Source organism: Mixophyes fleayi, chromosome 9 (assembly GCF_038048845.1).
Source record: "Mixophyes fleayi isolate aMixFle1 chromosome 9, aMixFle1.hap1, whole genome shotgun sequence".
Lineage (NCBI taxonomy): Eukaryota > Metazoa > Chordata > Amphibia > Anura > Limnodynastidae > Mixophyes > Mixophyes fleayi.
This window is the reverse complement of record NC_134410.1, coordinates 100,047,009-100,061,035: the sequence shown is the minus strand read 5'-3', so window position 1 is coordinate 100,061,035 and position 14,027 is coordinate 100,047,009. Positions and strand designations below refer to the sequence as shown.

The following is a 14,027-nucleotide window of genomic DNA, read 5'->3' as shown; positions in this document are numbered from 1 at the left end:
ACGGCAAACCGCCAAGAATCATGCGGGGTTTTTTCATAACTGCCGCTTGATAAATATACCCCGTAAACTTTCTACCTCCTCCCACTGCCCCCAAAAATACTTCACTTGCCCCTTAAAGGTAATCAAGTATATTTATGGCATGGTGCCACTTGTAAAGCTTTAATAACTCAAGGACTAGATTTACTAAGCTGCGGGTTTGAAAAAGTGGGGATGTTAACTATAGCAACCAATCAGATTCTAGCTGTCATTTTGTAGAAGGTACTAAATAAATGGAAGCTAGAATCTGATTGGTTGCTATAGGCAACATCCCCACTTTTTCAAACCCGCAGCTTAGTAAATCTAGCCCAAGGTTTTAACCATTTAAAAAATGGCAGTTAGCAGGAATGATCTTAGCAGAAGCAAAGGTCTGTGCATGTTCCCAGGCATACATCAATTACTTTCTAGTCTTTTGTATTGTTGCATGGTACATATGTCTATTATACATTAAATATGGCAACTGATGCATTTCTACTTAGTTCTCTGATGTCTTTATGGATCCAAGCTATGGAAGTCAACCATAACAACACTATTTTTCTTTAAATTAAATTTGTGATTTTTTTTCCTGTGCCATCCTCTAATGCCTCTGTAGGAATAAGAACATGTAGCTGTGTGCCCAAATTGTATGCACCAGGATGACCTTATGAGGTATATTTACTAAACGGCTGGTTTGAAAAAGTGGAGATGTTACCTATAGCAACCAATCAGATTCTAGGTATCATTTATTTAGAACATTCTTCAAAATGACAGCTAGAATCTGATTGGTTGCTATAGGCAACATCTCCACTTTTTCAAACCTGCAGTTTAGTAAATATACCCCTATGTCTTGTTTTATCACTACCTAAAGTCATTATCAGTGGTCCTCAACTTCAATCCTTAGTGGAAATAAACATTTACATTCATTATGTAACCAGTATTTTGGTAACCAGTGCGCAAAGTTACAAATATCACATTGCTGACCCATCAATTACTCACGGTAGTGGCCACTTGTACCTAACTTCAACTTACCAATTCATTAGGAACTAGTGAGCTCGCTGAGGCATGTGCCACAAAGTGTACAAATCTTGCCTTCTTTAAAATATACTCTTTCAGATAAAACATCAAATGCTTTTAAAAGAAATATCAGAAAGTTCATCAATCCTTGGTGAGGTCCCTAGTTCCTAGTGAATTCATAAGCTGAAAATTCAACGATCCTACAAAATGTCTACATCTTCCACTTTAATTCACATTTAGTTAACTCAGGCCAATCTGATAATGTAATAAAAAAGTATTTACCTCCAGCTCTTTAAAGTAAATGCAACTCCTCGCCCACTCTACTATGGAGAAGAGAGTCTGGTCAGCCATCTTACACATCAAACCAAACATGCTGAGCTTCTCATGCCGGCTCTTGCTCTGTTCCTGCTGTAGGCAAGATAATATCCGGGCCTTCACCTGGGGCTCATCTGGCTCCAGCTGTAATAGCTTAAGGATCACTTCAGGTATGTCTGGTGGAGAGCTGCTAGTATAGGGATCAGGATACACATAAGCTCCCGTCGTGGCTGGATCATGTATATTTGTGTAGTGTTCAGGGTATTCAGATTTGATGGTGCGACTCTGGAATGAAGAATAGTGGTAACCAGACAGAGGGGTGTGGTTGGGCATAGTCATTTCCAATGGTGGAGGTCCATAGGGGCTTCGATCATATTCAACTGGCGTCATGGGATCTGGGTTTGAAGGCAAGTTCTTACATACAGGATGAATAGTATGAATGTTGCTGGAGATTGTGTAGTCATTTTGAGCTGGGGACACAATCTGTGGGACAGTCTCCAGTTTTATGCCATTGGCACGTATCAGGGCTTTTTTCTGCTGCTTTAATGCACGATCCCGTTTGTACATAGGCCCAAACTTGTTACGTCCTCCTCGCATTCGGTCAGCACGCACAGCTATACAAAAGTAAGAGCAGAAGATGCCAATGTTACCACTGTTGTCAGAGAATTCCCGTCATTAAATATAAAATAATATTAACCTTTTGCTATATAGAAGCATTTTCTATTAATTAACAAAAGGCTTCTTGCCACCATTCAGATATTAGCAGCTGTGAATGACTCCCTTATGGTTTGATCGCCCTGCTGTCTGGGCAAATCATAATGTGCATATGACAAATCTGTGCACTCCTCTGTGTACACCTCCAATCCCTTGTTGACTCACTGATGACTTTTTACCTGGCATGAAACCTATCACACTCTCAGGTCTCCACAATATCTGACGCCATACATATTCCAACACATATCAAAATGTTGCTTATTCTAAATCTTGAATTTAAATTCCTGACTTCTTCTTCATCATCCCTAGGTATAACCCTTTCCATTTCTGCTGTTTGTGCAATGAGTTTTCATTGAACACTGTTCAATTAGCTTTTGGAAAACTGTTTGAAATAGCATATATTGTGGACGTGTAGGTCAAGATGTAGCATTAAAGATGTTTATTTTTTCCAAACTGATCTAGGGCCTTTCCTATATATATTAAATGAGGACTTCCAGAGATTTGTTCTGTTCATTTGATGCAACAAAAAGCTAAGAAATGTCTTGTGCTGGCTTCTTTTCTTTGGGATTGCAGACCTCCTGAACTCAAACCTATCCTGGATTAAATAGATCCAATTCAAATGCTTATTCTCTTACAAAATAGGACCAATGAAAGAGGAAATTCCAGCCATAATATCGGTGTCCCCATGGAAGTTCCGGAGAAACCTGGCGCAGAATTGACTCTTCCCCCTTCGAGTGTCACTGTCATTATAAACCCAAAGGCAAAGCAACCATTTATTTTTTTATAACCAGTTTTGCCAAATCAACCATTAAGGGACAAGTCCCTGTCCATCCAAAACACTTGAATAATATATTTCAAACTAACAAGAAGGCTTCCAGATTTACCATAATCAAAGGAAGATTAGACTCACCGCTGCATTTAGGACAAATTGAAGAAAAGAAGACAGGTGAGGGGAAGGCCAGAGAACAGGAGATTGCAGTAGTCAGGGTGGGAGATAATGAGAGCATAGATAAGGTGTTTGGTAACTAGAGATGTTCACTGACCCCCGTGTTCTGATTTTGGTCTTGGATCTGGATTAACTTGGTGTTTTCGTTTTGGCAAAACCGCCCTCGCATGTTTTGGTTTCGGTTTTGGATCCCGATTTTTCCTAAAATCCCTATTTATTTATTTTTTTGCTAAAATCACATAATTTGGCTCCTTTTTTATCCCTACATTATTATTAACCTCAATAACATTAATTTCCAATCATTTCTAGTCAATTTTTGTCAAGTGACAAGAACACTGTTACCTCTCCTGTATCCAGTGGCGGATCCAGGGCGGATCCAGCCGTGACAGGCAGGGACAGTGTCACGGGCACTAGGAGTCTTTACCCAGGGATCACCAGGTGATAGGCTTACCAGAGCAGTATAGGTGGTAATATGGTACTCTGGTAGCAGGGTGATCACGGAACAGGAAATAGCAGATGATGAGATGCTCAGGAAAGTCTATGACTAGCAGCACTGGCAATATGGAGGTAGTAATACACGAGGAACTGTATGGACAAAGGACACGTGAAGGTAGTCAGTGGTCTGCGGTAGCAAGTTGTACCACTGCTATAGTGAGGAGGAATGTCCAACAGAAACGAGGAGGTGATGAGAATCAGCGGTCTGCGGATAGCAAGTTGTACCGCTGTCTGAGTGAAGGAATGGAATCCAAGTGGAGATATCCGGGGAGTCAGTGGTCTGCGTTAGCAAGTTGTACCACTGCTATGTGAGAGGATACTGGAACAGGTGAAACTGTAAACAGGAGTCAGTGGTCTGCCACTAGCAAGTTGTACCACTGAATATATATGTGAGGAGGTGCACGGGGAGAGACTGCAACACAATATATACACGGGCACCTTGACTTTGATCCACAGTAATATGCACAATATAAATGTATAAATGACTGAACAATACTGCCAATATAGAAAGTCTCTTGAAGTAGTCCAGCATAAGATAACACAGTCAATGATGGCAATAGACTCAGCGGATAGCACACTCCAGAGGAGAACCAACACAGTCCAGCAAGGTATGCAATACACAGCACAGTCAATGAGAAGTATGCATACCGTGGTTCAGGAGGCAGTCAGACAGGAGTGCAGAGATACCTGAACGGCAGGAGGCCGGCAGGAGGCGAAGTCCCTGGATGGGTGAAGCGGTGGTCTAGTAGGTGCAGCGCACGGGAAGGTAGACCAGCAGGGAACACAGGAAAGCGTGGAGAGCGGATCAGCAGTAGATGGATGAGTAGTGCTGAGGAGTAGCAGCAGCGGGTCTCTGCGGGAACACGGAGGTAGCCAATAGCAACCAGCAGGTGCAGTAACGATGGGACACGGGAGAGCAGAGTTGAACAGGCACTGTTGATCACGGAGAATAGCGGGTAGCAATAGTGGAGGCAGACTCAAGGAAACACGGGAGCGTTGACAAGGACTGAAGACTGAAGCGCACAGAGGCAGCGGATAGGAATCAGCCAAACAGTCATGATGAAACACAGACGAGTTGCAGGTTGAAGACTGTAGTGCACGGAGGCAGCGGATAGGAATCAGCTAGCAGTCACGATGATGAAACACAGACGAGTTGCAGGTTGAAGCCTGTAGTGCACGGAGGCAGCGGATAGGAATCAGCTGGCAGTCACAATCATGAACAGGTGAGTGGATGTGGTTGAAGCCTGTAATGCACGGAGGCAGCGGATAGGCATCAGCTAACAGTCCCAATGATACATGGTAGAGTTGAAGTGATTAGAAGACTGTAGTGCACGGAGGCAGCGGATAGGAATCAGCTCACAGTCACGATGATTCAGTAGATGGTAGAAGTGGTATGGGAACCACAGTAGCAGAAGTGGTTTGGAAACCACAGAGGTAGAAGTGGTTTGGAAACCACAGGAATCAGCAGAGCTGAATAAACAAGGAAACACAGGAACACCTTCAGAGACTCATGGGGAATGAGACTCCAAGATCAGGCAACGTGGTGTTGACCACAGGTGCTTAATATAGGGAGGTTGCCTGATCTGCCAATTAAGTTAAAGGAACATACACTGAAGGTTTGGAAAGGGCTGCGCATGCGCAGTCCCTCAGGATAGAGGACGTCCACGGTTCCTAAATGTCCGGGAAGAAGCACTCACAGTCCGGTGAGTGACAGTACCCCCCCTTTTAAAGGTGGGCACAGAACGCCTGGAACCGGGCTTGTCCGGATTTTTGGAATAAAACTTCTTCAGAAGGGCAGGAGCATTAAGATCTTCAGCTTTGATCCATGAACGCTCTTCAGGACCAAAGCCCTTCCAATGAACGAGGAAACGGAGGACTCCTCGCGAAATTTTTGCATCCAATACCTCAGTAATCTCGAAATCCTCCTCCTGATGAACTTGAACTGGCTGCGGTGCTGAGGAAGGAGTCGAGAAACGGTTGATGATGAGAGGTTTGAGCAAGGACACATGGAAGGCATTGGAGATCCGAAGATTCTTAGGAAGAAGAAGTTTAACACATACTGGATTGATAACTTGAATGATCCTATATGGACCAATAAAACGAGGGGCGAATTTCATAGATGGAACCTTCAAACGAATATTTTTGGTAGATAACCAGACACGATCTCCAATTTTTAGTGGTGGAATAGCCCGCCTCTTCTTATCTGCGAAAGACTTATATTTGTTAGATGTCTTCTTTAAACAGGTTTTGACCTGAGACCAGATATTTTTGAAGGTCTGACAAGCAGTCTCCACAGCAGGAACTTGGGTGGGCGGGAGGGCAGGAAATTCCGGAAAAGACGGATGGTGACCGTAGACCACAAAGAATGGAGTTTTGGATGATGACTCATGGTACATGTTGTTATGGGCGAATTCAGCCCAAGGGAGCAATTCTACCCAGTTGTCTTGGTTGGCTGAAGAGAACATCCTAATAAAAGTCTCAAGATCTTGATTGACTCGTTCCGTTTGTCCGTTAGATTGCGGATGGTAAGACGATGAGAGTGCTAATCGTATGCCCAAGGTTTTACAAAGGGCCCGCCAGAATCTGGAAACGAATTGTACTCCTCTATCTGACACAATCTCAGACGGACATCCATGGATGCGGAAGATTTCTTTAATGAAATGTTCAGCCAGAGTAGACGAGGAAGGTAAACCGGACAGAGGGACGAAATGAGCCATCTTCGAAAATCTGTCTACCACTACCCAAATAGTATTGTGATTCTTACTTGGTGGCAAATCAGTAACGAAATCCATACTAATATGGGTCCAAGGCTTGGACGGAATGGGTAGTGGTCGCAGCAACCCTGCTGGAGTTCTGCGGGAGGATTTGAACTGAGAACATAAATCACAGGAAGCAATAAACTCTTTGACGTCTCTCCTCATTGAAGGCCACCAGTAACTACGAGAGAGAATCTCAAAGGTCTTATGTTCACCGGCGTGTCCAGAAAAACGAGAGGCATGGAACCACGAAAGGATTTTCCTCCTCAGAGTAGGAGGCACGAGGGTCTTCCCAAATGGTAGCATTTTGGTGGATGAAGCAGCCAGAGAAATACATTTGGGGTCTAGAATAGCATGGTTGGGAACCTCTTCTACATCAGAGGACGTCACAAAAGCTCGAGATAGAGCGTCAGCTTTCTTGTTCTTAGCAGCTGGTTTGAAGGTTATAATTAATTCAAAACGGGAAAAGAAAAGAGACCATCTTGCTTGACGAGGGTTCAAGCATTGAGCAGATTGCAAATATGACAAGTTCTTATGATCCGTGAAGATCGTCACCGGATGGCGAGCTCCTTCCAACAAGTATCTCCATTCCTCTAATGCAGCTTTGATGGCCAGCAACTCCTTGTCCCCGATAGTATAGTTTTTCTCTGCGGGCAGAAGACCCCGAGAGTAGAAGGCACAAGGATGTAATTTTTGTTGCTCCGAGCGTTGGGAGAGAATAGCTCCTAAGCCCACATTAGAGGCATCTACTTCTAGGAAGAAGGGGAGTGTCACATCAGGTTGTCGCAGAATGGGAGCAGACGAGAAGGACTCTTTGAGGATTTGAAAGGCTTGGAGAGCCTCAGATGACCATTGCTTAGTATTAGCCCCTTTCCGAGTTAAGGCCACAATGGGAGATGCAATGGATGAGAAGTCTTGAATGAAGCGTCTATAGTAATTGGCAAAACCTAAAAAACGCTGGATGGCACGAAGAGTAGTTGGCTGAGGCCAATGTAGTACAGCATTTACTTTGTCTGGATCCATCTTCAGGCCAACTCCGGAAACTATATACCCCAAGAATGGAATCTGGGGTAACTCGAATGAACATTTTTCCAATTTACAGAACAATGAGTTTTTCCGTAGTCTGGAGAGGACCTCTGCCACATGTTGGTGATGAGAAGGCAGGTCCTGTGAGAAGATCAATATGTCGTCCAGGTAGACAACGACACATACATATAATAAGTCCCGAAAGATCTCATTGATGAAACCCTGGAAAACCGCGGGGGCATTACACAGCCCGAAGGGCATTACTAAATATTCGTAATGCCCATCTCTGGTGTTAAACGCGGTCTTCCATTCGTCACCGGAACGGATTCTAATTAAATTGTAGGCACCACGAAGATCCAACTTAGTAAATATCCGAGCTCCCTTGATGCGATCAAATAGCTCAGTGATCAGCGGAATGGGATACCGATTCTTGATAGTAATGGCGTTGAGTCCACGAAAATCTATACAAGGGCGTAATGATCCATCCTTCTTTTTGACGAAGAAGAACCCAGCTCCAGCGGGAGAGGTGGAAGGTCGAATGAACCCACGCTGGAGATTCTCCTGTATGTACTCAGATGTGGCTTGAGTTTCAGGTAACGAGAGAGGATAGACCCGACCCCTGGGAGGAGTCTTGCCAGGTAGAAGGTCGATCGGACAATCCCAAGAACGATGAGGAGGAAGACGTTCAGACTGAGCTTTATCAAACACATCGGCAAATGAAGCATACTGAGGAGGGAGTCCCGGGGAGGAAGATGAGATGGAAGATTGCTGTACTTTAAGAGGAATAACTTGAGAGAGACAACGATGGTGACATTCAGGCCCCCAAGACGTAACTTGAGGGGTGCGCCAGTCAATCTGGGGAGAGTGACATTGAAGCCATGGAAGGCCTAAGACAATCGGACTTGTCGTAACAGGAAGAATTAAAAACGAAATTTCTTCATGGTGTAGTACACCAATCTGAAGGGTTACTGGAGACGTACTCTGGGTGATGAGACCATTGATGAGACGTGATCCATCTATAGCCGTCACAGTAATGGGTGTTTTTAAAGTGATCACTGGTAGGGACCATTGATTCACTAGTGATTTAGAAATGAAATTTCCTGCTGCTCCGGAATCAATCAATGCCTGTGACTCAAAGGATTTAGTAGCAAAGGAAATCGTAACATCGAAAGCGCAGACTTTAGATTTCATAGACAATGGAGAGGACTCCAGGGACCCTAACTTCACCTCTCCAGAACTAGTTAGGGCCTGGCATTTCCCGATTTCTTAGGGCAAGAACTGAGCATATGTGTGGAATCAGCACAATAGATACAGAGTCTATTCTTTACTCTTCGTTTCCTCTCTTCTAAAGATAATTTGGAACGTCCTATCTCCATGGGAATCACAGAAGGTGAAACTGGACGAAATTGAGGGTTTAAACGAAGAGGTGCTTTAGCAGAAGTAGTTTTCTCAGATTCTCTTTCACGAAATCTCATGTCTACACGATGGCAAAGAGAGATCAAATCTTCTAGTGACGAAGGAAGCTCTTGGGTAGTCAGTGCATCTTTAATTTTATCGGAGAGCCCCTGCCAGAAGGCGGCAACTAATGCTTCAGTGTTCCACTGAAGTTCAGAGGCTAAGATCCTAAATTGAATGACATACTGTCCTACTGTATGGGAGCCTTGTCGCAAACGAAGAATGCTGGAAGCAGCGGAGGTCACACGACCTGGTTCATCGAACACACTTCGGAACGTGGAAATGAATTTGGCACTATCTTGTAGAATTGGATCGTTTCTTTCCCACAGAGGGGAGGCCCAAGCCAGGGCTTGTCCAGAAAACAATGAGATAAGATAGGCCACTCTGGAACGATGGGTAGAAAAATTTTGAGGTTGGAGTTCAAAATGGACTGAACATTGGTTAAGGAAACCTCTACAAGTTTTGGGGTCCCCGTCATATTTTGACGGAGTAGGCAGGTGAAGCGTAGGAGCTGTAGACACCTGGGATGGCACTGGGGAAACGGAGGAAAGCACAGGAGCTTCAATACTAGCTGTAACAGTCTGTCCAGATGTTCCTTGGGAGGTTAACGATTGGTAACATTGAAGTAACAGCTGTTGGCGAGCATCCTGTTGCTCCACACGACTGACCAGATGCTGCAGCATCTCTTTAGCAGTAGGTTCCGTATCTGGGTCTGTCATGGCCTGATCTTACTGTCACGGGCACTAGGAGTCTTTACCCAGGGATCACCAGGTGATAGGCTTACCAGAGCAGTATAGGTGGTAATATGGTACTCTGGTAGCAGGGTGATCACGGAACAGGAAATAGCAGATGATGAGATGCTCAGGAAAGTCTATGACTAGCAGCACTGGCAATATGGAGGTAGTAATACACGAGGAACTGTATGGACAAAGGACACGTGAAGGTAGTCAGTGGTCTGCGGTAGCAAGTTGTACCACTGCTATAGTGAGGAGGAATGTCCAACAGAAACGAGGAGGTGATGAGAATCAGCGGTCTGCGGATAGCAAGTTGTACCGCTGTCTGAGTGAAGGAATGGAATCCAAGTGGAGATATCCGGGGAGTCAGTGGTCTGCGTTAGCAAGTTGTACCACTGCTATGTGAGAGGATACTGGAACAGGTGAAACTGTAAACAGGAGTCAGTGGTCTGCCACTAGCAAGTTGTACCACTGAATATATATGTGAGGAGGTGCACGGGGAGAGACTGCAACACAATATATACACGGGCACCTTGACTTTGATCCACAGTAATATGCACAATATAAATGTATAAATGACTGAACAATACTGCCAATATAGAAAGTCTCTTGAAGTAGTCCAGCATAAGATAACACAGTCAATGATGGCAATAGACTCAGCGGATAGCACACTCCAGAGGAGAACCAACACAGTCCAGCAAGGTATGCAATACACAGCACAGTCAATGAGAAGTATGCATACCGTGGTTCAGGAGGCAGTCAGACAGGAGTGCAGAGATACCTGAACGGCAGGAGGCCGGCAGGAGGCGAAGTCCCTGGATGGGTGAAGCGGTGGTCTAGTAGGTGCAGCGCACGGGAAGGTAGACCAGCAGGGAACACAGGAAAGCGTGGAGAGCGGATCAGCAGTAGATGGATGAGTAGTGCTGAGGAGTAGCAGCAGCGGGTCTCTGCGGGAACACGGAGGTAGCCAATAGCAACCAGCAGGTGCAGTAACGATGGGACACGGGAGAGCAGAGTTGAACAGGCACTGTTGATCACGGAGAATAGCGGGTAGCAATAGTGGAGGCAGACTCAAGGAAACACGGGAGCGTTGACAAGGACTGAAGACTGAAGCGCACAGAGGCAGCGGATAGGAATCAGCCAAACAGTCATGATGAAACACAGACGAGTTGCAGGTTGAAGACTGTAGTGCACGGAGGCAGCGGATAGGAATCAGCTAGCAGTCACGATGATGAAACACAGACGAGTTGCAGGTTGAAGCCTGTAGTGCACGGAGGCAGCGGATAGGAATCAGCTGGCAGTCACAATCATGAACAGGTGAGTGGATGTGGTTGAAGCCTGTAATGCACGGAGGCAGCGGATAGGCATCAGCTAACAGTCCCAATGATACATGGTAGAGTTGAAGTGATTAGAAGACTGTAGTGCACGGAGGCAGCGGATAGGAATCAGCTCACAGTCACGATGATTCAGTAGATGGTAGAAGTGGTATGGGAACCACAGTAGCAGAAGTGGTTTGGAAACCACAGAGGTAGAAGTGGTTTGGAAACCACAGGAATCAGCAGAGCTGAATAAACAAGGAAACACAGGAACACCTTCAGAGACTCATGGGGAATGAGACTCCAAGATCAGGCAACGTGGTGTTGACCACAGGTGCTTAATATAGGGAGGTTGCCTGATCTGCCAATTAAGTTAAAGGAACATACACTGAAGGTTTGGAAAGGGCTGCGCATGCGCAGTCCCTCAGGATAGAGGACGTCCACGGTTCCTAAATGTCCGGGAAGAAGCACTCACAGTCCGGTGAGTGACAGACAGTGTGCTGCCCGGCTGCTCTGACTGTGTTTAAAACACAATCAGAGCAGCCGGGCAGCACACTGTCCCTGCCTGTCACGGCTGGCCGGACCTGCACATAGTGTGCAGCCGTCGGCAGCCTAAGATGTTAGAAAGGGGCGGGGCCTAAATCGCCCCCCCCTTAAATCGCCCCGGGTACAGCATTTTTCTAGATCCGCCCCTGCCTGTATCTGTATGAGCAATGGCACTGATCAATGCACTGGAGACTGGAGAGTGACAAGAACACTGCTACCCCTGTTTCTGTGTGAGCAATGGCACTGAGCAATGTCACTGGAGACTGGAGAGTGACAAAAACACTGCTACCCCTGTTTCTATATGAGCAATGGCACTGCATCTTCTCGGGGGAGGGAGATACTTATAGAATCCAAAACCCGCGAGATCCAATAACGGAACAATGACGTTTTGCCTCGATTCAGATCCGAGGGCGCGCAAAAGTAATGAGCCGGCTCGCGAGCGTACTCAGATCCCCTAAGTTCGGGTGGGCTCGGTTTTCAGAAAACCAAGCCTGAGCATCTCTATTGGTAACTTCTCAAGTGAGAAAGGGCCGCATTCAGGCAGTGTTTAGAAGGTGGAGCTGGCAACACTGCTTGAGGGAATCGATGTATGAAGTGAAGCTGAGGATGGAGTCAATGGTGAAACCAAGGCAGCAGGCATGGCAAACATGGGAAAGCAAGAAGAGAATCGGGGCAGTAGGGCAGTATTTGGTTAGAGATGAAGGATCAAGAGATGGTTTCTTGAGAATAGGAGAGATGGGTGCATGTTTGAAGTCAGAAGGGAAAATGCCAGTAATGTAAAGTAAAGTAATATGTTTCATCCCATAATTGTTTTAGCATAACCAGTCTGCTTTGCTACATTTCACATTTAAAATGAAGGATTAAACATTATTGTACTTAGGAACCAAAGGGTCTTAACAATGAATATGATATTTATCATATAATCATGGGCAGCACGGTGGATTAGTGGTTAGCACTTCTGCTTCACAGCGCTGGGGTCATGAGTTCAATTCCCGACCATGACCTTATCTGTGTGGAGTTTGTATGTTCTCCCCGTGTTTGCGTGGGTTTCCTCCGGGGCTCTGGTTTCCTCCCACACTCCAAAAACATACTGATAGGTTAATTGGCTGATATCAAAAATTGACCCTAGTCTCTCTCTCTATCTCTGTCTGTTTGTGTGTATATTAGGGAATTTAGACTGTAAGCTCCAATGGGGCAGGGACTGATGTGAATGCTTTCTCTGTACAGCGCTGCGGAATCAGTGGCGCTATATAAATAAATGGTGATATAATGTAATGAAATATTGTTACAGGTAGTAATCTAATGGGACTCCTAGTGGACGTCATATGCCATGGTTTGGTGTGCTTATTTAATGTATATTAAAATGCTATATTTATTTATATATCCATGTGTGTATTTTTCATAGCGGTCACATTGCGAACTTATTTAGCGTTGTTTGTTTATGTGACTGCTTTCTTTGCTTAGGCCACATAAACACAGGCATTGAAAAACATTGTTCATTGAAACATAGATAATTTCATCTCGCTTCTGGGGAGCTTTAACATGTGTTCATTAATGCATCTCAAAGGCGCATAGCACCATAGTGTGTTCTATGTAATATGCACTTTGCACTGTGCTTTGCCAGGTATTTCCAAAGAATTCTGTAACGTTGCGAAGAGTTACTGTCAATGCTGTAGACAAAGTAAAAATGTACACAATGCAGCACGATGCATTCTCAAAGCGTGTGTGCACAGGTCAATTCACTTCATATTATTTTTTGTAGCCCCTGGTGTCAGCGAGTGTTGGCTATCGCTTCATTAAAACACATTAAATGCATGTTAAATGCATGATTTCCAAGCCGTGTGAACAAGCTCTTATATACAGCAGTACATCATATTTACTTGGATCATTGAGTGCTGCCTATTGTCTGGAATCTACATTTAGTGAGCTGGGGGGTTAACAGAACAGGGCTTTGTGTCACAGTATACTTTGTGGAGCAAGAGGAAGTTGATGCACAGTTTTAAAAAGTAATGAGTTTTCATTTTCAAAGGTTACTAGTTCATTAATTTTTATTACAATTATTATATTGCTTCTATTGCAGACTAAAAAGCATGATAATAAACTGTATAAAAAATAGACTGAATTTGATTTTATCAACACACATTTTTAATTCACACTGTTAAAGGAGATTTTTACCTCAATTGAAATTCGCCACTTTTTTTTTCAGATGTTTTAACGCTATTAATCAACCAAATATGCTGTGGATTATAGCTTTAGGGGGGTATTCAATTGAAGCAAGATATTTTTTTCCCGCCCCGCGTTAAAAGAAAAAAAAAATCACCCGAGGATTTTAACTGGTACACCGACCGTTTTTAGTTAATACAGCATGAAAACTCGTGCAATTCAATTGAAAAAGAGGGAACGCTGTCCCCGCGCGTTAATGATTGTGTTTGCAAGTTTTTAGGGGAGTGAAGGGGAGTTTTAATGTGGTCATGTATAACACAATAAAAAGGATTGGCATACATTAGATTGCATTACACAACCATTCTAGTTGATAATATCTACATTACAGTACTTTCTTTAGCATATTTTTTATTTAACTATTTTTTACTATAGAATCATCTATACCATGTCAAAACACATGAGTACATACATATTTGTACCAAAAACATACATAAATTTATTTAATTATTGATTTATTTATTTTTTTTATTTC

At 44.2% G+C, this 14,027-nt stretch overlaps 2 protein-coding genes across 3 annotated transcripts in view; both read right to left on the bottom strand.

The window, feature by feature from the left end:
- The window catches only part of PSMB7 (proteasome 20S subunit beta 7), a 979,390-nt gene that overhangs the window by 656,735 nt on the left and 308,628 nt on the right, over window positions 1-14,027 (bottom strand). The window lies entirely within an intron of this gene.
- NR5A1 (nuclear receptor subfamily 5 group A member 1) overlaps window positions 1-14,027 on the bottom strand; it is a 170,486-nt gene that overhangs the window by 89,829 nt on the left and 66,630 nt on the right. For both annotated transcript variants that reach the window (XM_075184712.1, XM_075184711.1), the window contains exon 4: window positions 1,312-1,958. In XM_075184712.1, the coding sequence (XP_075040813.1) occupies window positions 1,312-1,958 (647 nt within the window). The remainder of the gene's footprint in view (window positions 1-1,311; window positions 1,959-14,027) is intronic.